Source organism: Eptesicus fuscus, chromosome 13, assembly GCF_027574615.1.
Source record: "Eptesicus fuscus isolate TK198812 chromosome 13, DD_ASM_mEF_20220401, whole genome shotgun sequence".
NCBI lineage: Eukaryota > Metazoa > Chordata > Mammalia > Chiroptera > Vespertilionidae > Eptesicus > Eptesicus fuscus.
Genome location: NC_072485.1, coordinates 56,229,524 through 56,255,409, shown reverse-complemented (window position 1 = coordinate 56,255,409; position 25,886 = coordinate 56,229,524). Strand labels below are relative to the sequence as shown.

The window sequence follows — 25,886 nt, the reverse complement described above, 5'->3', positions numbered from 1 at the left end:
TGCCGGTCCTGATCGCTCGGCACCGTCAGCTGGTGAAAAGAGTGGCTGCCAGCCCTGATCGCCCTTCAGGGCTTCTCCACCTCCCCCTGCTCCTGAGGGGCGATCGGGACCAGCAGCTGCCTCTCGCACCTGCTGCTGGCGACAGCCCACTTGCACCCACTGCTCGCACCTGGTGTCGGTCCTGATTGCTTGGCACTGTCAGCGGGTGCAAGCGGGGCCAGCACCGTCAGCACGTGGGAGCAGAGGCGGGAGTGGAGCTGCCGGCAGAAAAGGGATCGGGGGCCGCGGCAGTAAGGGCCGGGCGGGGGCACAAATGATGGGCCGAGACCCACCCCTGTGCCAAATTGTAGCCTCGCAGCCCACAGTTCCTTTCAAGGTGCATGAATTCGTGCACTGGCCCCTAGTATAATCATAAAATTCCCTTAGCAAAAACTAGGAAAATTAAACAAAAAAGGAAATCATGTTGACATTACACAAAATCTCTATTTAAGGAGTCTATGTTCAATTGTCATTTCCTTAACTTGATTGGATGACTGCTTAATCAATGGTATCACTGCACAATTTTATATTGTTTGGATCTGGAGGAAGTGGCATTATAAATACTTATTTTACAGAAACACTTTTAGTATTTCCCCTTTTTGTGACTCTGAATTACTTTTTTATATATAACATTGATTCATCTCTTAGATGCAGTTAAAAATGACACTTATTAAGCATGGTGTGCATCCATTTACTTCAGGGGTGGGGAACATCTCACCCACGGGCCTATAAGGTCCGTGAAATCATTTGGTCTGGCCCTGCCAAGGTATTAGGGGTGAGTTAATTAAATGTTTGAACAAATATAGCAGGCTAATTTTTAAGTTGATAATTTTGGCCCATGATGTTATAAATATCCAAATGGCCCCTGGCAGAAAAAAGGTTCCCCAACCCCTGATTTACTTGGTCCTGTATATTGTGGCATTTCCTAATGTCCATGATTCCAATATGATGTCTGACAAATTTAACAGTTTCTTGTAAAGCAGTTCTTCGTATTCTTTTAGACACCACTGGTAGTGGTATTTCTTTAGTTTCAAAACAAAATTGTAAATTAAGTCACCAACTTACCTTAAGCCTAATAAAATTTATTAGTTTAATGTATCCATAGAATTCAAGTCCTAAAGGGGGAAAAAAAGATAATTTACCTATTTTAACATGTGTTTTGTTTAACTGACCTGTTCTATAGTGGCTTCTCTGGTTAGACAATAAAATATTTCTGTCCTCTAAACTACAACTTATAATATTTTTAATTTCTTATTAAGAACTAGAAATAGTAATTTTGATACTTCTGAATATTGTAATTGAGAAACAGCTAACATAAATGACAATTTTTTAATGTTTTTCTTGCACTTCTAAAATATGGAAAATTAATTTTTAGAATTCTTCTCATTTCTAAGAGCATTACAAATCAGAAAACTTAGGTCACAGACTTTTCCAAGTATAGGGCAGTTGATATTAGAACTTAGTTTCTACATCCCCAGTTTTTACAGTGCCTACCAAATTATAATTTAGCCAGAATATGGAGTATACAAAGTGTATTAGCTTTAACATTAAGTTAAATGATGCATATTGGAAAACAATGAGGCTTGTTATCTGGTTCCCATATCTTTCCAGAAATGAAAGAGCATTTAAAACAGGGGAAAACAGCCTTGGCCAGTGGTTAAGTGGTTAGAGCATCGACCTGAGCACTGAAGGGTCTCAGGTTTGAGTTCCAGTCACTAGCAATCCAACAGATCTCTCCTGAGAAATGTTGTATGAGGAACATAATAGCATACAAAAATTTTTTGACATGCACTGACCACCAGGGGGTGGCGCAGAACATGGCAGGCGGCGGACATGCAGCGCTGGCAGTGGGCAGCAGTGAAGGCGCTGCTGGCCCCATGGGCCCCAATGAGAGCAGGACCGCGGTGGGATGGTGGAGCAGGTGAGTGGGCGGTGCCAGGCCAAGGCGGGTGCGAGCAGGGGCCCAATTACCCCTCCGATCACCCCGCAGATGGCGACCAGCGGGGGTGGTGGGGGATGGGGCCGCCGCCTGGCTCCCAGGCACTGAGGGAGCCAGGTGGGGGGCCCAGCCCCAATCGATGGCCCCACAGGTGGGTTGGTGGAGCAGGTGAGGGGGTGGTGCCAGGTTAAGGCAGGGTGCCAGGCGGGGCTGCGAGGCTGGGGGCGCAAGCTGGGGTTGTGAGCTTGGGGGTGTGAGCTGGGGCCCTATTCCTGCAGGCCACCCGAGGGAACCCACTGGTGCATGAATTTGAGCACTGGGCCTCTAGTACAAAGTTATATTTACAGTATGATTCCAAGTCTTACTTTAAAAATGCTTGTTAAAAACATGAAAAAAAAAATCCAAGAGACTAAGTTACCCATGCCTTTCAAAAGTAGCTGCACTTAAATTTACAATTTATAAACATATTATATCACGTTTATCTAATGTCCTTTGCAGTTGTAAATGCAGGGGCCAAAAAAACAATTCTGTACTTAATTTTAGTGGAAGAGTGCAGGTCTTCTACATCCATTTAAAGAAGTGGAAGGCTTTATTAGTAAAATAGGTATGGTTAAATGCAAGTCTCAAAAGGATCATCATCTAAATATTTTACTTACCACCTTAATTTCATCAATCCTTTTTCTATAATCTTTTACAAAACTCCTTATAAAACTCGACCTTGTATGCCTTGAATTTCACGTTATGCTTTGACTTGGTAAGTTGTCTTTTTTTCATAATGTTCCACCTCCTTTCCCAAGTCCAACTTTATGTTTGCTCTCATTAATTCTAATATATTCTCCTACTCTCCTTAATTCTAATATTTATATGATAAAAATGCAATCATTATATTGACTTCCTTTTGAATTGTGAAGTCAATATAAGCTTACAGTGAAATCCTACCTAGAAGAATGACTTATATTTAATCTTTCCTCAAAGGCCACTGTCACAAAAAGATAGGTTGTTGCTATATATTTCACTATTGTTTAGAAAAGGAAAGGTCTGGAAAAATATAGTTTGAACTTAAATTTCACAACTAAAATGTTCCTTATTCTAAAAAATACTCACCATGTTTATGGACCATGGTATCAATATTAAATTGATGCTCAGACTTACAGTGCGAAAATGTTTCTTCAGCAGATGTAAATAACCTGAAAAATCAAGCAATAAATAGCTTCGTGAAAAAGTCCCCAGGAAGTCTAAATATTGATTTTATGTTAAACATACAATCCCTTTACCCCCCAACCTGCTGGTTTCTAGTTTTACTCCCAATCAAGAGAAAACAAACATTCTCTGTAGAGTCAGGAACCAGAGGGAATCAGTACTTCTCAGTTCCATTTTACACCTAAAACAAACCAACTACCCATTAAATGTCAAAGGTAATTTATTTGCCGATTAAAAGCACTGAATCTACCAAAAGTCTTTTAAGAAAGAGAACTCCCTTTGATAGATTGTTTCTTTCAAGATATGAAAATTCCCTATGTAAGACTCTTTTTCTTCTTAAGTATCAATTTTGTTTTTGGAGGCTTTGAACTGGCAAAGCTCAAAGTACTTTCAGAAATAACGCATAAAATGTAATTTTACAGCTGGCATATTCCCTAAGTGCTGTACTTCAAAGGTGATCTTGTAGTGTTCCCAAAGTACTTGCATTACAGACACTGTGAGGACCAAGTCTCGATTATGTGACCTGTAAAACTGAAGGACCCAAAGTAGGCATACGCAGCACAGAAGCTGCGTATCTCTTTTCTATGCCTCGCACAGTGCCATGCAGCAGTTAGCTTTCAACAAATGTTTACCAAGACCGGTCATTTTTGCAGCATTTATGCAGCCTGTCACAAAGAAGTCCATCCTGATGCTCCACAAATTTCACGCATCTATAGCTACCCATATGAGGCAACAGGTGCGAACAATGATGAATCCATAGGGGCTAACATACCACCAACCAGCACCACGCCCAGATTTAAGGAAAACTGGAAAATGTTTATCAAGTGACCCTGGCCGATGCCACACAGGCCTCTTTCATGCCCACGTGCCAGGACAGCAGCCAAAGTCAATGCTTGTGGAGATGAAGAGGCAGAATTGTACGTGGAAAGAACATGGGTTTGGATATGACAAACCACAGCTGGGTGACCTTGAGCACGTTACTGATATCGGAGTCTTCTTTTTAACCTAAGTGAAAAGGCATCAATTCCTTCCCCTTCAATAGGGGAGGAGCCCTACCTAAGAAGGGTTGTTCTTTAAATGGTTCAAATCAAGCATTGCACCTGTGAAGCTCTCTGCTTGTCTGAGAATTACAGAATTGGTAAAGCTGGAAGGGTCCTCCTGAGAGATTAGTTTAGTGACTCTGAGATTGGGACCTTTATAAAAATAAGAGAAGATTCCTGGGTCGCCATCCTGACTTAGAAGGACTGTGGTGCAGAGTTCAGCATCTGTGTGTTTTTCCTAAGTGTTTCAGGTGACACAAAGGTACACTACCAGAATTGGGAACCACAGATCCAGTTCAAAACCCTATCCTGTTACACACGGGGAAACTGAGGCCCGCCGAAAAGACAACCTGGCTTCCAGTTCATGGCTCCTCCCTCTAATACCACTTGGGGGTCTTCCTTCTCCACAAGCCCTCACTCCAAACCACAGGCTGGAGAATTCGAGCGCAGGGCACCCCCGGGCGGGCAGGAGCCCCGGCGCTGAGGAGGACGAACCTGTCACAGAACAGGCAGGGGGTCTGCTGCTTGTCGTGGGGGAGCTCAGCATCGTCCTCGTCCTCCCAGGCGGCCTCGTCCCCGCTGTCGGACAGGTCTGGCAGGTCCTCCTCATCCTCCACAGCGCCCCGGCCTCCTAGCACACGCAAAAAGTCAGGTCCGCTTCGGACGCCAGGGCCGGCCCGGCGCACGAGGAGGAGGGTGGGGAGAGGGCTCCACTGCAGGGGAGCGCCGCCCGCGCCCCGCTCCCCGGCACCTCCCCCAGCCCCCCTCAACCCCCGCCCCCCCCAGCAAGGCCCCACCGCCCGGGCTCCGCGCCCCGGAGGCTGCAGGGGGAGGAAAGGGTCTTTCGCCAGCCCCTCGGCGGCGCGGGTGCTGAGGGGCCGGGAGTACCCACCAGTAGCGCCCGACGCTAACGAGCACATGGCTGAGGTGCCCGGGGAGCCCGGCGTGCTGGGGGCGGGGACCTGGCTGAGCGGCGCGCGCGGCCGTCGCGGGACTCTCGGACCGGGGCCCGGGAACGAGCGCGCGCACGCGCGCAGCAGGGAAGGAGTTGGGGACACTTCGCGGGCGTCTAGACACGCGAGAGCGCGCGCGCGGGGGGGCTCGGGAGCGCTTCCGGCCCCGAGATGGCGGCGCTGGTCACGTGGACAGGTGGGCGTGGAGAAAGCCCGGGGTGGGCGGGGCTGAGGCCCGAGATCCGCCTCTCCCGCCGCAGTGTTGACGCGTTGCGCCCGGAGTCAGCGCGTTGAAAAGCGGTCTGAGCGTCTCAGCCTTGGACACGACTTTCGTTTCTTCCTCCCGCTGCCACAGGCTTTAGCGGAAGGTGCTCGACCGCAGCCCTGGGCCCTGGTGGGGAGACGCCGCTGCGGTTTTGCAGTCGGCACCCCGCCCGCCGAGCTTCCCCGTTCTGGGTTCTTGGAGGGGAGAGCGGCCCGCGGCGCCCTCTGGTGGCGGAGGAGGCAGAACGCAGGCAGGATCCGGACTCCTCTGGTTCCTGGGCTTCCCTCCCCCCTCACCCCCATGCGGTAAAGCTGGGGGAGAGGGAACTGCGGGAGCCAGCGTGGGGGTACTGCAGACCAAAGCCTTGCAGGCTGCTTTAAGGATCTCAGTCTTTAATGTTCAGTGGTAAAGTGAGAACATGGACTCCGTAGCCAACCTACTAGTACTTGGTTTGATTCCTTCTTCTATCCCTTTTCCATGGAAAATAACTTCACGGAGTGATCTGACCATAAATCCCTAACTGGGCAAGTCAGGTTGGGTAATCAACCCCAGGCATATAACGTTTAGTAAAAGGTTCATTTTGACCTTAAGCAAGCCCTGTCCATTGTTTCTGTGCATCTGGGTTAATACACGTTTGAAATTAACCATAACCGCCCTCAAGAAAACACAGAACCTCGTGAACTATCCTGTAACCCAATCCTGGCCTTGCTTTTTCCCACCTTAATGTAATCTTCCTTACATTCCCTCCTTAATTTTAAATGCATAAGAGAAACTGCAAGACTTATTCTCCGGAGCACTTGAGATCTTGCTCCCCAGCGTAGGTCATCAGTTTGGCTCAAATAAACTTATTAAAATTCTCTACAGGTTTGGATATTTCTTTTGTAGACACTGCCTAACTCTATGATTTTCAGCAAGTTACTTGACATCTCCCTACCTCCATTTCCTCAACTACAAAATGGAGATAATGCACTAACCACAGGGTTATTGTAAGGATAAAAACGAATTAATACATGTAAAGTGTTTAGACATAATTGTTAACTTTATCCTCAATAACGGTAAGCAGTTGACCTGTTTGGTTAAGCAAGGGAGTAATACTGTCAGATGTATTTACTTATTTTTATTTTTAAAAAGTTTTTATTGATTTTAGAGGGAGAAACATCAACTTTTCCACTTATTTATGCACCCATTGGTTGATTATTGTATGTGCCCTGACCAGAGATCGAACCTGCAACCCTGGTTTATCAGACAACACTCTAATCACTTGAGCTACCCTGCCAGGGCGGTCAGATGTGTTTAGTACAGCGATTTTCAACCTTTTTCATCTCCTGGCACATAAACTAATCACTAAAATTCTGCGGCCCACCAAAAAAATATATTTTTTTGCCTATCTGACAAAAAATAGGTAGGATTTTTTTCTTTCTTTAATCCTCACCCAAAGATATGTTTTCATTGATTTTTTTAGAGAGAGAAACATTGATGTGAAAAAAAAAAACATCAATGGGTTGCCTCCTGTACACACCCCGACTGGAAATTGAACCTGAAATCTTGGTATGTGTCCTGACTGGAAATCAAACCCACAACCTTTTGGTGTATGGGACAATACTCCACCAACAGAGCCACCCGACCAGGACAAAATAGGTATAATTTTTATCCATTCACACCAGATGGCTATTGTGTTGGTCGTTGTCATTTTTTATGTGACAGTCTGAGGGAAAAGAGGTCAGTGCCCCTGACTAGTCAGGTATGGCATGTTTTTAAAAATCTTGTGGCACACCAGTTGAAAATCGCTGGTTTAGAAAGTCTCATGCTGGCTGCCGTGTGGGAGGAACACAAACCTTTCCATGCCTCATGTCTTTCTTCCCTTCCCCGTATCTGTTCAAACCATAGACGGCTTTATTAGGTGGGAGTGGGCAACAGTAATTTCGGAAGGTAATGCCCCAGACTCTTAATCCCAGAGGCTAGCATGCTGATGGCACACGTTTCTAAAATGAAATTGGCTACCATGGCCTACCAGGCTCTACATAATCCTGCCTCATGTCCCATCTCAACTCAACCATTCATCTTGGGCCCCATCCTCCAGCCTTTCCTTTGGACTCATCCTGTTCCCACCTCAAGGCCTCTGCTAAGAATACTCTACAAATAGGGAGGTACTTTTTGTCTCAGCAGAAAGTTCCTCACGTCACTATTTCTAAAGTAAGATCCACTGTCATCCCAGCGGCCTCCTGTTAAGTTTCTTAGCACCTACCATTTGCTTGTTTCTCTCTCTTTTTTTCTTCTTTGTTACCGACAACACTGTTTGCCCCATGACGGTAAGGCCACGTCTCTATTTCATTTCTCTGACACATAGTACATGGCCTAATTCATAATAGGTAACCGATAAACATGTTGAATGAAACAGATGCCTTGTATTATGATGAAACTCTTCTGCATATGCTTCTGTCCCTTCACCGTAAACTCCGAGAGGACAGAATTCATCAACTATCAAGTCTGAAGCCTCTTACATCGTAGGGCATTGTCAGAATAGTTGCTGGCTCCGTTGGGCAAGACTTTACTGTTCACTGATATATCCGAACGGCCTATGTGCCCCATGGCCCGTCGGGGGTATTTAATAAACTGAATAATGAATGCATGAATTCAAGGCCTTTCATTACCAAGGCCCACCCAACTTTTTCCTTCATCTTTCTGATGTAAGCTCTCCAGCAAGGCCCATCTTCTCCCTGTCAGTGTGACATTTGAAGGGAAGCCTGCTAAACCCCTTAGTGACACCCGATCATTCAATGTTAACAGTGAAAACAAAAAAAGGAACACCGAGTTTGGAAGGGTGATTGGGCCAGAATCTTGTCCCTTAAAGTTTATGCCTCACCATAAAGCTGGGCTTGGGAGGGAGTAGCTCTTTTCTCTGCTCTAAAGATGAGCCCAGATTCTCCCCTATCATCCCACTCACTATTAAGACCAGAATAGAGTGTTGAACAAGGCCCAACAGAAGGTTTGTGGGCAAGGATATAACATACAGAGAATAACTTAAAACTGGCCACTGGATTTACCTGACATTACTTTCGGCCTTGCTTCTAGGAGTCCATGCTTGTTATCACCCGAAGACACAGGCTCTTTAGAGTCTGGCCCCAAAGGAACCCCATCTGGCAGGAGAAAGATGGCCCATCTCCTTCCTAAAGCCCACTGGCCCCAAGCGGGGGGTGTGGGGGGGAAGAAGGGGGAAGGGGGGGACCCACTGGCCTTTATCCTCCAGGGCCCACAGAAACTTGAAATGTACTTGGCATACTGTAGACCCTGTAAAAATTGACTGAACCACTCAAATCACTTTGCTTCCCCCGGCACAAACATTAAGCCAAGTTTCACCACCATCCTTTGTTCCATGATGGAAATTATCACTGTGTGCTCCTCTTCACTTTGACCCTTCTGCCTTTTCCCTTCCTTTTCCATAGTGTTTAAGTTGCAGCACTTTGAGAAGTACTTTCACTGCTATGTGAACATTTTGTGGTTAATCGTTATAGGGAGAAACCCAAATGTTTTTATTTAATTCACACACAGCACGTACTGATCCAGCAAAAATTCACTGCAGCTTTCTGGAATTATACAAATAGTGGATGCTCTTGCAGAGTGGTTAAAAATACACGTCATGGGATCAGGCTGACTTGGGTTAGAATGCTGGCTCTGCCATTTCCTAGCTTCAGGTCTTTAACTTTGGCCCCTTGGGGAAGGCACTTAATGACAGTGAGTTTCAGTTTCCTCCATCTAGGACAGTGATGGGCAACCTTTTGAGCTTGGTGTGTCAAACTTCGCCAAAACCTGAGCATAACTCGGGTAGTGTGTCACTTTGAGGAAAAAACTAACTCCAAGACTCTAGTCGCAAATGTTTTATCCTCAGGAGCAGCAAATGTTTCATCCTCGGCATGCAGCCGCGTGTCATCAGAAATGGCTACATGTGTCAGTGCTGACACGCGTGTCATAGGTTCGCCATCACTGATCTAGGATATGAGGATGACAGTGTAACCACAGAGCCTGGCCCTATCCTGTTTCTAACAAGGCCCAGAACCAACATTTACACCTTGAATACACCACTTACGAGTAATACTGGTGAAACACCACTCACCAGCAACACTTGTGAACTCTTAACTGCTACTTCTTAAAACCCCACCTAGAGCCCTAACCAGTTTGGCTCAGTGGATAGAGCATCGGCCTTCGGACTGAAGGGTCCCACGTTCGATTCTGGTCAAGGGGGCATGTACCTTGGTTGCGGGCACATCCCCACTGGGGGGCGTGCAGGAGGCAGCTGATCGATGTTTCTGGCTCTCTCTCCCTCTCCCTTCCTCTCTGTAAAAAATTAATAAAATATATTTTAAAAAAACAAAAATACCTACCCAGAGCCCGGGATGAGACAGATTTGAGCCTTGTCTCCTGTCTTCTTGCCACTGACTTGCAAATAAAGCTCCTTTCTTTTCTCAAAGAAAAGCCTGTGTTTGGCTTCTGTGTGCTGTGGGCAGTGAACCTGTGTTCACTAACAGCAAGCACCACCTATAACCATTACAAGGATTGTTTGGAGGGTTCAAGGACAGATAGCATGTGTAAAGGCTGACACTTGATAAATATTAGCTGCTATTATATCATCCCATTGGCCAAAATACTGCATATTACCACTGATACTTGGGCATTTCCTAACAATCTAAGAGGCACCCAGGACTTGTCCATTTATTTTTATTCCTCTATTTAATTAGGAAATATAAAAGCTCAGTTGTATAATACATTTTATTATATATTCTAAAGAAGTAGTAAGGCACAATGTTCACTTGCACAATTATATGCAGTCAGCACTGAGTATCTTGAAGACCCGAATGTCAACAATTTTAGAACAGAACTCATCTGTATGCTACGTAAGGTCTGCACTGCTGCCATCACTCTGCAGACAAGCACTTCAGAGCTGGCCTCCACACCAGTGGCATCAGATTCACCAGGGGAAACTTACACAAAACCACAGATTCCTGTCCCCATACTCCCACAATATTGGCTTCAGAAGGTCTGAGGCAGAGACAGGGCCTATGAAGCTCCATGTTTGAAAAGCTCCCTGGGTGCTGTACAGTTGACCTTTGAACCACATGTGGGTGAGGGGTGCCACCCCGGTGCAGTTGAAAATCCACATATAACTTTGAACCACATGTGGGTGAGGGGTGCCACCCCGGTGCAGTTGAAAATCCACATATAACTTTTGATCCCCCCCCAAACCTAACTACACTCTGCCCTTCATAGCCACAGGTTTGACACCCACAGATTCAAGCAACTGTGATTGAAAACAATATTTTCGATCTGAGGTTGGGAATCTGCAGATGTAGAGGGCCAACTGTACTAATAGCGTACTGTTGACCAGAAGTCTCCCCAACAACATAAAAAGTAAAATAACACATATTTTGTATGTTGTATGTATTATATACTGTATTCTTACAATAAAATGAGCTAGAACTTGATTTCCCCACCAAAAAAAAAAAAAAAAAGCTAGAGAAAAGCAAATGTTAATTAAACATAAGGAATAGAAAATACATTTATAGTATTTATTGAAAAAAATTGGAACTGCTCAGTTCAAATTCATGTTGTTCAAGGGTCAAGGTCAACAACCAGGCTCCAAACTGCTGTGGCAGAGCACAGTTATTTTTTAATTGGACCCGGATGGCTGAAAATAGTGGAAACCCCAGTTAAAGCATGCTTTTTTTTGGCCTTTAAATTAGCGATTAGGTGATGGGTGCTGAGTTTGACCAAAAAAGCACTTCTCAGGTGTGATCATGGCTTCAGAGAGCCATCGGCTTTCCCCAGGTCGTGGATGGCCTTGTTGTCCAGCAGTTCCTTCTTCTTGTCACTTGGTCTCACTGCGTTGTTCAGCATCGCTCTAACCACAGTCACCACTGGTACAGAATGCCCACTGGCCCAAGATTCTGGTAAGGAGCCAAAGAATTTCCTAATCAACCACTCACTTGGGCGAGATTCTTGCCTATCACATAACAGAACTCTAAAGAGAAAACAAAAAAAGCAGAGGAAAAGATGGTAAACTGCATTCAGACCAGAGAGTGTGATGGACTAAGCTGTGTCTCCCCTAAATTCATGTTGAAGCCCCAACCCCCAGTGTGATTGCATATGAAGACAGTGCCTTTAGGAAGGTAATTAAGGTTACTTTAGGTCATAAAGGTGGGACCCTAATCTGATAGGACTGGTGTCCTTACAGAAGGGGAAGAGATATCAAAGACCTCTCTTTCTCTTTCTCTCTGTCTCTCTGTCTCTGTCTCTCTCTCTCTCTCTCTCTCTCTCTCTCTCTCCCCCCATGCCCACATAGAGGAAAGATCATGTGAGGACACACAGGAGGCTATCTACAAGCCAGGAAGAGAGGCCTCACCAGACACTAACCCTGATGGCACCTCAATCTTGGATTTCTAGTCTTCGGAATTGCAAGAAAATGAATTTCTATTGTTTAAGCCACCCAGTCTATGGAGTTACTCTGTTATGGCAGCCTAAACAGACTAACACAGTGGGTAAAAGGTCTAATTTGGTGCATGGAAAGGATTTTAAAAAAGAAGGCAGCAAAAGCCACCCAGGAAATTCCACACTATTCTGAACCTGGCACCACCAACTGTCCCCCCCTTCTTTCAAAGCCAAAAGGTAGGCTTTTCAGAGAATAATCCACCTCCAGACAACTTCATGTCCTAGATAACTTAGTTGTCAGCCTCTTCAAATGAAAACTCCCTTCTAGGGAATAACCAACAGTGGTGTGTTCTTAGGTAGCGTGAATACTCACCCAGGCCTAAATATGGAGTAACGATCAAATTTTAATTCTTCCACCCTATCTTCCACTTCTCCCTGTTTAAAAACAAAAACAAACAAACAAAAAAACGCACCACACACACACACACAAAAAAAAAAGCACACACCACATTTTTAGTATTTAATCAAAACCAACTTACTATAATGCTTAAGAGAGAATAACTGGGTTTTGAAGATAATCTGCTTCTGTGGGTCTCAGTAGAAATGACCCTTAAAGAACATGGGTTTAAACTGCGTGTGTGGTTTTTCTCAATAGACTCACACAGTTCAAACTCACATTTTTTCAAGGGTCACTCCAAGGCTTCAAGGAAATCCACATATGTGAGGGGCCAACTGTAGTTATACGTGGATTTTTGGCTGCATGTGAGGTCAGTACCCCTAAGTCCCACCTTGTTCAAGGGTCCACTATACTTGTAAATACCCTTATCCAGATCTATCCTTAACTTTCCAGAGAGTCTGGGAAGTTAAGGAAGAGATCATTTAAATATTGACACGCAGTAGAGTTAAAAAAGAAAATGCACTGAATGAGTGAACGTCTGCATAGTCACCTAGCTTCTCATTTGACTGATGCTAACAGATCAATACTGACATGTTAGGAGTTCAACCATAAAGAATAACCTCCAATTAGTCCAGAATTAATGGTATAGGCTTGCAGACATGAACCTTTTTCGGTTTCCAGGTAATTCCAGTGGGTCAGCAGTTCCACAGACCCTCTATATTATTCATTTTCTAACAAACCCCACCAAGAAAGGAGGGGTTAGAAATAGATTACATCTAGATAATGCTTTAAATAAAATTTGTTAAACAAACCATGAATTTTCATGCCAGGCATCTCCATGAATAAAAATGCCAGAGGAGCTCAGTAACAGGTACATATAAAGGACTGATGAATTAAGCAGCATGCTCTCCTCCCCTTCTTGGCCTGTTCATACCATTCATTTGGCACTTGGCCTGTCACATCCTATAATCTTTTTTTAAAAAATGTTTCATCTTTGGTGGTCTTATGCTTAAATATTTTCTAATAAAAAAAATATGGTTTAATTTATTTTAGAGAGAGAGGAAGGGAGAGCGAGAGAAACACTGATGTGAGAAACACCAATTGGTTGCCTCCCACATGCACCCTGACCAGGGATTGACCCAAAACCTACGCATGTGCCCTGACTGGGAATCGAACTGGCAACCTTTCAGTGCGTAGGATGATGCTCAACTACCTGAGCCACACCAACCTGGGCAATCTTAGGTAGCTTTTAAAGTATATATATATGATTTCTATGCCATAGATGGTTTGGCTAGGTCCACACAGAGTCGGCTTGTGGACTGAAGGGTCCTGGGTTCAATTCTGGACAAGGGCATGTACCTTGGTTGCAGGCTTGATCCCCGGCCCTGGTCGGGGTGCATGCTGGGGGCAACCAATCAATGGGTCTCTCTCACATCAATGCTCACTCTCTGTCTCTCCTCCTCCCTTCCACTCTCTCTAAAAATCAATGGAAAAAGATATCCTCAGATGAGGACTAACTAACTAACTAATGTTTTCTAGTATATTCAGAGAGTTTTGCCCCCTTCACCTGCAATCGTAGAATATTTTATTACCCCAAAAAGAAACCCAGTACCAACTAGCACTCAGTCCCACCCTTCCCTCTGAGCTTAGCCAACCACTAATCTTCCTGTTTCTATAGATTTGCCTATTCTGGACAATTCATATAAATGAAATCATACATGTTGTGCCCTTTTGTGACTGCCCTTCCTCACTTAGCATAATGTTTTCAGGTTTCACCCATGTTGTAGCATGTATCATTCCCATGTAATATATTTTGTATGTATACACCACATTTTATTCATCCAGTCATCAGATGATGGGTATTTGGGTTGCTTCCACTCTGGCTCTTAGGAATAACGCTTCTATGGACATTCAGATAGGAGTTTTTATGTGGACACGTTTCCCAGTTAGCTTTTTACAAAGATGTGCTTTGTCTCTGTTAGCAGGGTGCTTAAGAGTTAACCCAGCAGGCTGAGAACTGCTATCTCAGAAAAGCTTGCTTGCAAGGTTGGCCTTTGGCTTGAGAACTTGGATTTCAGGAATGTTCCCATCATTACCTAATTGATATGGGTAGTTTACTGTGCCTGCACTACTTGAACAAACAATGTGTTTTGTGAAGAACACTTGCTTTCCTTCTGGAAGTCTGTAATTGTTTCTAAGCTGAGGGTGCCTACGGGACTGACCCCCATGAAAACCCTGGACTCCTGAGCTCAGGTGAATCTTTCTGGTAGACAATACTCACTGCTGGAGAAATTAAGCACATGCAACTCCACTGGGAGAGAACTCTTGGAAGCTTGTACCTAGTTTCCTCCAGACTTCACTCCATGCATTTCTTCCCTTTACTGACTTTGCTTTATAGCCTTTCATTGTAATAAGTCATAGCCGAGAGTATGACTATATTCTGAGCCCTGTGAGACCTTCCAGCGAATTACCAAACTTAAGGATCCTCCAAAACAAGCATATTATAAATTCCTTGAGGACAAAAACCATACACAATAAAATATCATCTACTTTGGAAAAGTTTAAGAATCAATGCCTCAAAGTATCTTCTAATGTTAAGATTCCATGCTGATAATTCAAGATCAGAGCTGCCCTATCTCATGTCATGATTACTGGGTCCTCAACAGGGGGTAATTACCTTTCTAATCACTTTGTTTACTAAATATATCCCTGCAAACAACAGTCCCTGTAGCTATAAAAATATGTAATCTAATGCAATTAGGGCATTTTTGTAATATTTAGCATTCTATATTATTTAGTACTGCCAATTATCCAGGGTTCTCCAAAGTATATATGAGAGAAACATGCACAAACCTTAACTTGCAGATATAAAAAATTGCTCGACTTGTCAGCTCCTTTAGAGGACAGCAGGTTGAAATGTTTGCACCCTCCAGCTTTTGCCAGCTCTGCAGATTTCAGGACATAATCTCGATCAACACGAACAAATCCCTCCTGAGAAGGAACAGAAGTAAGTTATTTCCAAAAAGCTTTGAGTTCATCTTAAAAGATTACTACTCAGCCTGGGTGGCAGGCTAGGAGGTCTGATGGGGGGAGAGGGGTGATAGGATCTAAATAAAATGCATCCAAGCAATGCACGAATGTTGGTCTTAGGCCTCGGGAAAGGCTCCAAGTGTGATCCTCAGGATAGACTACCAGCTTTAGCAGCAAGGCCAGATCACAATGAAAAACCAAAGCCCGTGGGTGAACTGTCGTTGTTTTTCTCGTTTCCAAAAATTAAATAAAAATTAAAAAACAAACAAAATGGTATCGAAACACAGACACCAAACAAATCAGCAAGGAGCAAAAGTAACAATAATATCAAGTTGCAAGACTGTTTTTAGTCACACAGTTCTTTGTCTTTTAATAATTTTACACCTTTACAGTCCTATCTGTTTTCTCTATTCTGTGTCAACTCTAACATGGTAGGGTCTCAAAGCAGGGCTGAGAACACTGCCCAGGCACTATGAGAACAGTCTGTTTAATTTCCAACTTTGTGTATGTTTTACATATTAGTAAACAGTGCATCTTCCAATTTCTTTTCTTTTTCTTTCTTTCTTTCTTTCTTTTTTTTTTTTAACTAACGTGCATAATCAAGAATGTTTGGAAATCCCAGTCTAGACTCCGTCCAATGAGGGTAATGGTTGAGTCTTTCTTCTTAATTCACATCTCAGCATCAGTACATGCCTAGCAGATGGTAGGTACTCCGAAAATACTTGAGAGTGAAGAAAAGGCAAACCCAATTAGATAAGAAAAGAACTAAGAGGCAATAAAAGGAGGAGGGGAGAGAATGGTGCAAATAATAGAACATAAGACTCATTTCCAGGGCCTCACAAGGACACATGCCTGTCCCCAGACAAGGAAATTCCATGTAGTAACCCAAATCTGGCATCCTCAAACTCAGACAGCTGATGAGAAGTCTAAAGTCTCCTGACGCAGAACTCAGTTGGTACCCACAATGATGTAAATGAGGTGTTATGTCATAAGGATTGTAAACCTGAAGGTTGACTGCTGCCCCAGCGATTTTTTAAAATATATTTTTATTGATTTTGGAGAGGAAGGGAAAGGGAGAAAGAGATAGAAACATCAATGATGAGAGGGAATCATTGATTGGCTGCCTTCTGCACGCCCCCTACTGGGGATCGAGCTCACAACCTGGACATGTGCCCTTGACCGGAATCAAACACCGGACCCTTCAGTTCTCAGTCTGATGCTCTAGCCACTGAGCCAAACTAGCTAGGGCTGACCCTTAATGTTTTATTTCATATGGAGATGTTAGAAACACCACCTGAAGAAACATCACATCTGCGCCCCCCCACACACACACACTTAGAGAGCTGTGAAAACAAGGCCCAGCAGTCTGGTGAACAGCAGGCTAATAAGTGAGACAGCTGAGAGTGGAGTGCACATTGTGGACTCCCTGAGCAGTGCTCTCTACTATACCCATGTGCCTTCTTATCCCACACTATCTCTAGCTAACAAAAATGACTAATTCATGCTTTCAGTATGAAAGCCTAAGTGCCCATCAGCAGATGAGTGGATTAGAAAATTGTGGTACATCTACACCAGGGGTTCTCAAACTTTTTAAACAGGGGGCCAGTTCACTGTCCCTCCGACTGTTGGAGGGCCGGACTATAGTTTAAAAAAAAAACTATGAACAAATTCCTATGCACACTGCACATATCTTATTTTGAAGTAAAAAAACAAAACGGCAAAAACACCCGCATGTGGCCCGCGGGCCGTAGTTTGAGGACACTTGATCTACACAATGGAATAGTACACTGCTGTAAAAAAAAGAAAGAACTCACCATTTGCAACAGCATGGATGGACCTGGAGAGCATCATGCTAAGTGAAATAAGCCAGTCGGAGAAAGATAAATATCATATGATCTCACTCATTTGTGGAATATAATGAACAACATAAACTGATGAACAAAAATAGAGCCAGAGGGAGAAAAAAAAGTATTCTAGAATATAATAGAAGCAATCCTGTTATTTGCAGATTTTTAATATTTCCTACAACTTTTGTGGATATCATACTATGTTAGTACAGTTTTGGTGATATTATACTTAAAATCCTTTTATTATTGAAATAGTAATGTTTATTGCATGTAATATTATTATCTATAAGATCATTTTCCTTGAATAATTGGTGTTTATTGCATGTAACATTATCATATTTAAAATTGTTTTTCTTGAAATATTAAGGTTTACTGCATGTAACATTATTATATTTAAAATCGTTTTTCTTGAAATAAAAAAAAAAAAAACTGAAAAAAAGGGGAAGGAAACTAATACAGAATTCAATTTGAAAACAATAGCCCCAAGCATACATTTTTAACTTTGTACTGAAGTAAACCATAAAAGAAAAGTAAACATATTGTAAGTATAGAGCTTGATGAATTTTCATAAACTGAACATTACTCTGCAACCAGCTCCTAAAATCAAGAAATAGAGCCTGGCTGGTGTGGCTCAGCAGTGGAGCATATGCCACGCACCAAGAGGTCTCTCTCTACTTCGATTCCTAGTCAGGGCACATTCTTGGGTTGTGGGCTCGATCCCCAGCAAGGGGCGTGCAGAAGGCATCCAATTAATGTTGATGGGATATTTCTCTCTCATCAATGTTTCTATCTCTCTCTCCCTCTTCTTTCCTCTCTCTAAAAATCAATTAATATATATTTTTTTTAAAAAAAAAGAAATAGAGCATTACTATTACCCCAAAAGCCTCTCTTATCCTACTATCTCATTGTTCGCAGCATAACAGCCTCATTTTTCTGCCTTACTTTAGGGAATATAAACTTAAGTCTTAACTAATGAATCTCTTTTTGTATCTATACTTGGACATTCTACCCTGACTTGACGACCTGTCCTACATACTGATTTGAACTTAGGTTATTGCTTTCTTAAATCAGTGTGAAGCAAACCAATGTTAATTCTCGTCACATCCTGAGAGAGGGATGTGATTCTCCTCTGAAATGAGATTTTACATGTGCTGATAGCGTGCCAAGAAAAACAATCCAAAACTACATAGAAAAATTTTAAAACACTCACTTTCTCTTCCAGGTCTATTTCTTCCCCTCACTGTAATTCACCAGAACTCTGATTTTAATAACAGGTTCGTTATTCATAGTAAAATGACATAGTTGACTAGTGAAATAAATTTCTATTTGTTGTGGCTGTGGTTTTAGTACTATTTCTTGGAAGGTGCATTATAGTTGTCTCTGTTAAAATGCTTTTCTTTCATCAGCTTCTTTAAAAAGAAGGGAAAGATTCAGCCAATCACCAGTCTCTACACCGACGCTGTCTCTCTCACTTAATCCACAGCCAGTAAAGGGATAATTTGATTAAATTGAGACCCTAATTTATTTGGCTTTAGTTCTGGATCAACCTCTCCTTAATAGAGTGCTGTCGGCTCCAATTGTTTGATGAAAATTAAAGTGACATAAATACCATGGGACTTTTGCAATCTGATTAGTCAGCTAAGGCACATCAATACCACCCCAGCCATCAGACTCTGGCGTCCTTCCTTTCACCCGCCTCGCTAACAACTGACAACCGCTCCTTGAAGGAGGAGCACCCACGCTGCTTCGGAGACCCCCACGCTTAACCCATCATCCCTGCTCAATGGGCCCGCTTGACAAGGTGCCCATACCTTTCTCCATCGCTGTTCTCTGGACAAAGCTAAATACTGTTTCATTAGCAATCAATGGCTGTTAATCCAAACCGATTTCACAAATCCTCTGAGCCCTCAAGCTGATTATAAATACGCATTTTTCCAGGCCCACAAATTTTGAATTTCACTTCCCCCACCCTGATGCGTGCCTTTTTAGCTGGTGAATGAAATTCAAAAGCAATGGGGTCAATGGCTTTCAAGGACTTAGAAACCAAACGTAAACGTGGATCCTGCCGACTGACTCAGAGACATCGACACACATCAATTTCTTTGGAGTGAGGAAGATTCCATTGATAGATAGAAAGCAGCCATCTTTAAAATCTTATTAACACCTTTTCTTATTCTCTAATGGAGCAAAAAAGAGGGAAGAAGAAGAAAAAAAAAAAAAGGAAAGAAAAATAAACTAAAACAAGCTACTCCATATCTCAGAAACACAATTTCCAGAAAAACTGTAGTTTCCCTAACCATAGGGCAGGAGAAAAGACGTCTCTTCTGAGAGCATGAAGTCCATTATGCTAATGTGTCTATATGATTCCAAAGTCTGTGTAGGCCACTCTAAGCTAGAAATCAGAGTTCCTTCTAGAAAAAGGAATTGATTAAATATGTTCCCACTATACATTTTCTTTCCCAGTACCTACTTGAAAGAATAAACACAATGTAAAACGACTCAGCAGAGGTATCTTCACAGGTTCCACAAACATCTAGGGAGACAAACTCTCCAATTATTCTTTATTCAAATCTTATTAAAATCCAAAGCTACTACGTATTTCTTCTAATCTTCTTTATCAACGGCTAAAAACTAGGAACACTGGCTTAAGAACAACTCACCCTAACAGCGTATTTCAGCAGTGACTGATGAAACCAGCAAGCATGCCAAAATGACTCAAGGTCAGGGGTATCCTTTTCCAAGAAGGGCAGATCTATCATTCTGAAAAGGGTCCCACTTTGCCATATTTTTGCTTCGGATTCTTTCCCCTTTACTCCAACCCTATAAATCAGACTACGATGCAGAGATGCTAATGAACAACAAACGCTATCACCTGACACCCCAGTTGTTTGTATTCTGGAGGGCACCTCTGTATTTGATGTGCAGTGGTGGAATCAAGATCTTGGTTAGAGGAAGAGCTCTGGGTAGAAAAATAAAGTCAAACAGGTACTGAGGATTCATGAGTAAATCTCTCTACTCTCACAGAATTTTCCCAGTTGGGAATTTCTTTTCTCTGTGTTATAAAAGTCAAAGAATTCTGCAGGCCAAACAGGCTTTAGTGGTAGCCTGCCTCTCAAGTACAGACAAGGAGGCAGTGGTCCATAGGAGCTAAGAACACACCTGAGGTCCCACAGCTACCTAGTATCCAGAGCCTATGATCTGGGTCCCTCAAACCACCTAGGACCTTGTCACTTCACATATCCCCCCCCCCCCCCCGCCCCTAGACATCAAATAAAACAGTAGAAATTACAATAGGGGTGGGCAACCTTTTCCTGTAAAGGATGGGATGGTAAATATTTTGAGATTTGCAGGCTTCTGTTGCAATTACATGGTTCTGACGTCATGGTGCAAAATCAGCCATAGATAATAAAGTAAAGAGAATAGCTATGTTCCAATAAAACTTTATGGATACTGAAATTTGAATTTCTTATATTTTCAAGTGTCAGGACATATTATTCCTCTTTTGATTTTTTAAATCATTTAAAAGTACAAAAACATTCTCAGCTCAGGGGCTGTACAAAACAAGGGCTGTATTTGGCGCATAGTGTGTAGTTTACAAGCCCTTGGATTAGAAATTGTCAGCTTGCTTTTGGTCACCATCGCCTTAAACCATTTAGCCCTAACTCATTTCTGAGACTATCTTTGCCTTACTAGTCTTTCTCCTGCTTACTTATTCATTATGTTTGTCTTTTCTTTTCAAACTGATTTTGGAAAAGATATTGAGCACCCTGAGAAGTGGGGAACCAAATTCATCTAAAAAACGTTCTAAATAGGAAAGACACCCAATGCCTCTGATTAAAATTGCATTACACAATTTGGATGCAATAAAGCAATTTCTTCTTTCCCTATGAGATTTGCCTTATGTCATGAAAATCAACTGCTCTATGCCTAATGCAGTGTTGTTTTTTTTTTTGTTATTTTTGCTGAGTCACCACCAAAATCAGGTTGGCACTTCAGACTGAACAAAACTTTTTGAATGCTTTTAGAGGACACACCGCTTGTGACTGTCCCTGGGACAATGAAGACTGCACTTGCCACCGAGCAGGAACATGACCCTTTCTAGGAGAGAGAATGTGCCAAATCCTGGGACACTTCTCAGCACAGAGCTCAGAACCCAGCTGTCTTCCAAAGTGGACATGGTAGAACTGCAGAAGATTTGGAAACAGATCCCTACTGCATACATGGAATTATTCTTTAGATCACCAGGAGGCCCAGAGAAATACAACTGCGCCTAACTCCTTGGTTGATATACACCAATAGTTCTTTTTTATATTTTTATTTTTTTCTTTATTGATTAAGACATTACATATGTGACCTTATCCCCTCACTGTCCCCCCGAACCCCCCACTCATGTCCTCGCCCCCCTGGTGTCTGTGTCCATTGGTTAGGCTTATATGCATTCATACAAGTCCTTTGGTTGATCTCTCCCTCTAACCCCCACTCACCGCTACCTTCCCTCTGAGGTTTGACGGTCTGATTGATGCTTCTCTGTCTCTGGATCTGTTTTTGCTCATCAGTTTATGTTGTTCATTATATTCCACAAATGAGTGAGATCATGCGATATTTATCTTTCTCTCACTGGCTTATTTCGCTTAGCATAATGCTCTCTAGGTCCATCCATGCTGTTGCAAATGGTAAGAATTCCTTTTTTTTTTTTTTTAACCACAGCGAAGTATTGCATTGTGTAGATGTACCACAGTTTTTTAATCTACCCATCTGCTGATGGGCACATAGGCTGTTTCCAAATCTTAGCTATTGTAAATTGTGCTGCTACCAATAGTTCTTAAACATGTGTTCTCCGAATGGTTCTGATGCATGGACCTGTTTATAAACCCACAATAAGCCCCCATGGCGGCACTGTGGTCATGCATATTCAATGGACATGTTTAGCTCCAGCAAGTAAGTTCTGCTAGAGGGACAAAGTATAAGTTAAGTAAGATGTATTAACACTTGCCCAAGATCTACGCAGTAATCTATGACTTCTAACTATGTAGCAAACTATGACTTCTAGATAAGGGCAATGCAATTTAGAGCACCATTAAAAATAAAATAAAATGTGCTGGAACAGTTCTGCGTCAGTTAAGGCTGAATCACCACTGGGGTTGAATCATTGCTGGCGGCTGAGTCATCACTGGAGGCTAGCTGAATCGTGCCTCTCTTCTGATGTTCTATCCCAGAAGTTTAAAGCTTGGCACAAAAATAGGTTGAAGAAAATCACTCAAGTGAGAGAGAATGCTTTAAGTTTAAAATATTTATAAAGAAAAATTTTTAAAAAGCTTACTGCTAATAGCATGAGCTAGTTACTTTATTCTGATATAGCTGGTTTAGCCAGGGGATGTAGTGACAGCAATATTTGCCAGACGATATAAATATGCACACAGGCCTGAACTCAAGGATTACTCTGAAGGAAAGATGAACTTATCACTGCTATTCAAAGTACAGCAAAGGCTAGGGCAGCATGTGAATTTTTCAATGATAAGAGCTTATTTACAATTAAGGACTGCAAATGTAAAGAAAAAGAGTAAGTAGGAAAGGAATCTTTGACAGTACTGGCCAATGAAAAGGGATAAGGATATATTTCTTCCTTACCGCCCCGGCTTTTTTTCTGGTGGTACCCAGGCAACAGAATCCAACATCATGACCTTGGAAGGCAGAAGCATAGTCGTCCAGCTTTTCAAAGTCCACCACTTTTTGATTCTAGATAACAAGGACACAGCTGAATAGAACTTGATGTTATTCTTTAAAATAGCCCTCTACGTTTAAAGAATAAATTACAGAGCATTAGTGAAGAGTCTGACCACTTATCATCAAATTTTGCAAGCTCATTTTCTCTCACCAAAACCCAATTAATCTGAATTTCAAATCAACAATGCACTAATACAGTCCTGGTACATATAATTGGACTAGGGGTGATCCAGATCTCTAAAGTCAGGTTCAATTATAATTTTCTCTCTGAAAATATAAAGCACCTGTCTGCATATTACCAGGAGGGATACCAATGCAATGAGGTACAATGTGGGTTAAGGATGGTGTTTGGAACCTCAAATACCTACATTGGAGTCTTGGGCCTGCTACTTCCTAAACATGTAATTTTGGCCAATTTATTTTTATCATATGCCTGCTTTTCAGGAATAAAATTATAATCTTTCCTTCAGCCCAATCCATGAACCACCTGCACTAAAATCAGCCAGTGGGTGCTTAATAAAAGGGCATATTCTTAGGTCTCACACCAATACTTCTGAGTCAGAAACTGTACTTTTTTAACTAGCACCCTTAGAAATTCTCATGTTCACTAAAACTTAAGCACTACCATCTAACCTAAGTTTGTTGTGAAACTTAAAAAAGAAAGTTTGAGCCCTAACTGGTTTGGCTCAGTGGATAGAAGTGTCAGCCTGCAGACTCAAGGGTCCCAGGTTTGATTCTGGTCAAGGGCATGTACCTTAGTTGCGGGCACATCCCCAGTAGGGGGTGTGCAGGAGGCAGCTGATTGATGTTTCTCTCTCATCGATGTTTCTAACTCTCTATCCCTCTCCCTTCCTCTCTGTAAAAAGTCAATAAAAGATATATTTTTTAAAAAGAGCATTATTCTCATTTTTAAAAAAAAGAAAAGAAAGTTTGAGAAGTTCCCATCCATCATCTCGGAACTCAAATAAAATGCTGCTTTCCTTCCCTACCATCACCTCTTTCAAAAGACTTTTCCTGGCACTGTACACAATGCTGAAGGAAAATGTTTGCATTAAGTGCCTGACCAAAAGATGTGCCACCAAAACTAGACTATCAAAGCACAGAACTCGATTTCAGTTTCTAATTACCACAAGTATCGGACACACCCCATGAAGCCAGACTAGGAAGGCTACATGTTACTGCCTGCAAAGATGTCCATTTTAAACAGGAAAGTCCTGATGGACCAAAGGCATATGCAACATGACCTGAACTTGGACTTGCAGGCGTCAAGAACGTTTATTTGTGAGACCATTTGTTATCTGGAATGTTCCACCTGTGAAGCCCGTGGGACCAAGTTCTATAATTAGGGGCATCTCAGGATTATATTATAATTTACTGAGCTTCACAAATAACTCAGGACTCTCCACGAAGCTCAGACTTCAAATATTTAGGGTGTTTGCACCACACTGAAGTCTGGTGTATTGTTTGGTTAAGCCATGAACGTGTAAAGTGATAGTCAGGGGAAGGAATATTTCACTTACAGACAACACTGCAGCCCTGGGAAGTCAGGCTGGGCACATTTTTATATGTGAACCCTACTTTCAATAGAGACGGTTTCTGCTGTGCAAAGCATTTCCTGATTCATTGACAAGGTTAGTGTGGAGTGAACAGGGAGACAAAACAAGCAAGGTGGACTGTCTCTAGAACTCAGATTGAATGATGCTGAAAGCAATGCTGTTCTGTCTCCCCAGCTCCCATTGCAATCGAGGCCCTGCCTAGACTGAGAGGACTTTGGCCAAGGCCACACAGTGAGGGAAAGGCCCGCCTGAACCTACAATCCAGGCCTCCAGCTTCCAGCAACTGGGCTCTCCCAGACCGACCTTGGCCACATTTTGATCACCTCTTGCAGCGCCCACCACTGGCAGGCAACGTTCAACCACTAAACACGAAATCCTGTCCGCCCAGCTGAATCACTGCGGGCGCATTTTGAGTCTCCAATACCCACCACATTTGTATAAGCTTCCTCATCAAAGGTCAGCTCCCTCCGGCCAATGAGCGTGACTCTGGAAAACAGGCGCTGCTCCAGCAATTCCTTTAAGAGCACTTTGCCGGTTTCCCCGCTGGCGCCCAAAATAAAGACGGATTTATTCTGCATCCGGAAGTCTTCCCGAAGCTTGGGCAGCGCCTCTGTCCCAGCCATGCTACAGAAATAACATCAACAGGTGCGGATCTTAGGGTGTTTTAAGAGATGGTCTGGCCTACCCTGGGGAACAAGGAATGCGTGTTCGTTCTGGAGGAAGATATTATTATTCTCCGCAGTCTGGGCCCCAGGGAAAGCGCTGAGTCACCTGCAGGGCCGGGTGCCCAACCCACACCTCGGAAGGGCCCACCAACTGCTGGCACCATGAGGCCTCTCTCCCCCTTGTTACCCCAGGTTCTGATCTCTCCTTCCTCCGCAAAAGGGTTGCGGGGCTCAGCTCTGTCCCCAGAGCAGAGGGGTTACCTGGAGCCGGCCCCCGGCCCCGCGTCCTGGCATCGTAGCAGGAGCAGAGCGGCCACCAGCGCCGCAACCGCAGCCACTGCCCCCGCGCTCAGCGCTGCTGGCAGTTGCATCCGGGCATCCCTCCTTCCCAGGGGTTCCGTGTCCCCTCGCCCCAGACTGTGGGCGCCCCTCCCAGATCCGCCTTGGGGGTCGGCGGCAGCCACGCCCATGCCTACCCGGCTTCTTCTTCCTGGTGACTCCGCTGCGTGGCTCCCTCGCCCCGCCTCCAAGGGCGGGACTTGGGGGGAAAAGGCAAAGTTCTCACTGCGGCCTGGATGCCGGTCAAGTGGGCGGGTGAGCATGTGCGCTGCACAGGGGGCAAGGGATGAGGCCCTGACACCTCCAGGACCCTCTCCCCTGCGTTCTTCTTCACCCCCTGGGCTGACCTTACCTATATCCAAGGTCTCAGCCAATAGACTCGACTTTCTCTGGTCCTTTTCTAAAACCTGTAATTTCAGTTGGGCATTGGGCATTTTCATCTCAAATTCACCATGTCCAAATGTAAACCTGC

At 43.4% G+C, this 25,886-nt stretch overlaps 2 protein-coding genes across 4 annotated transcripts in view; both read right to left on the bottom strand.

The window, feature by feature from the left end:
* Positions 1–5,169, bottom strand: part of PRMT3 (protein arginine methyltransferase 3) — a 98,267-nt gene extending 93,098 nt beyond the window's left edge. The window contains exons 1-4 of the mRNA XM_008148971.3: positions 5,111–5,169; positions 4,714–4,849; positions 3,083–3,165; positions 1,105–1,154 (exon numbers count right to left, since the gene is read on the bottom strand). Of these exons, the coding sequence (XP_008147193.1) occupies positions 1,105–1,154; positions 3,083–3,165; positions 4,714–4,849; positions 5,111–5,138 (297 nt within the window). The 5' untranslated portion in view covers positions 5,139–5,169. The remainder of the gene's footprint in view (positions 1–1,104; positions 1,155–3,082; positions 3,166–4,713; positions 4,850–5,110) is intronic.
* Positions 5,170–10,186: 5,017 nt separating this feature from the next.
* Positions 10,187–25,629, bottom strand: HTATIP2 (HIV-1 Tat interactive protein 2). 3 transcript variants are annotated; one of them, XM_008148976.3, is made up of 6 exons: positions 25,552–25,629; positions 24,839–25,034; positions 22,759–22,866; positions 15,107–15,244; positions 12,230–12,291; positions 10,187–11,449 (listed from the first exon to the last, which is right to left on the bottom strand). In XM_008148976.3, the coding sequence occupies exons 2-6, from the start codon at positions 25,031–25,033 to the stop codon at positions 11,224–11,226; spliced, it is 729 nt and encodes a 242-aa protein (XP_008147198.1). In that variant the 5' UTR covers position 25,034; positions 25,552–25,629; the 3' UTR covers positions 10,187–11,223. The 3 variants fall into 3 exon arrangements, with proteins under 3 accessions (XP_008147198.1, XP_008147197.2, XP_028012529.2); XM_008148975.3 differs by lacking the exon at positions 25,552–25,629 and adding an exon at positions 25,337–25,532; XM_028156728.2 differs by lacking the exons at positions 22,759–22,866; positions 25,552–25,629 and adding an exon at positions 25,337–25,534.
* Positions 25,630–25,886: the final 257 nt, after the last annotated feature.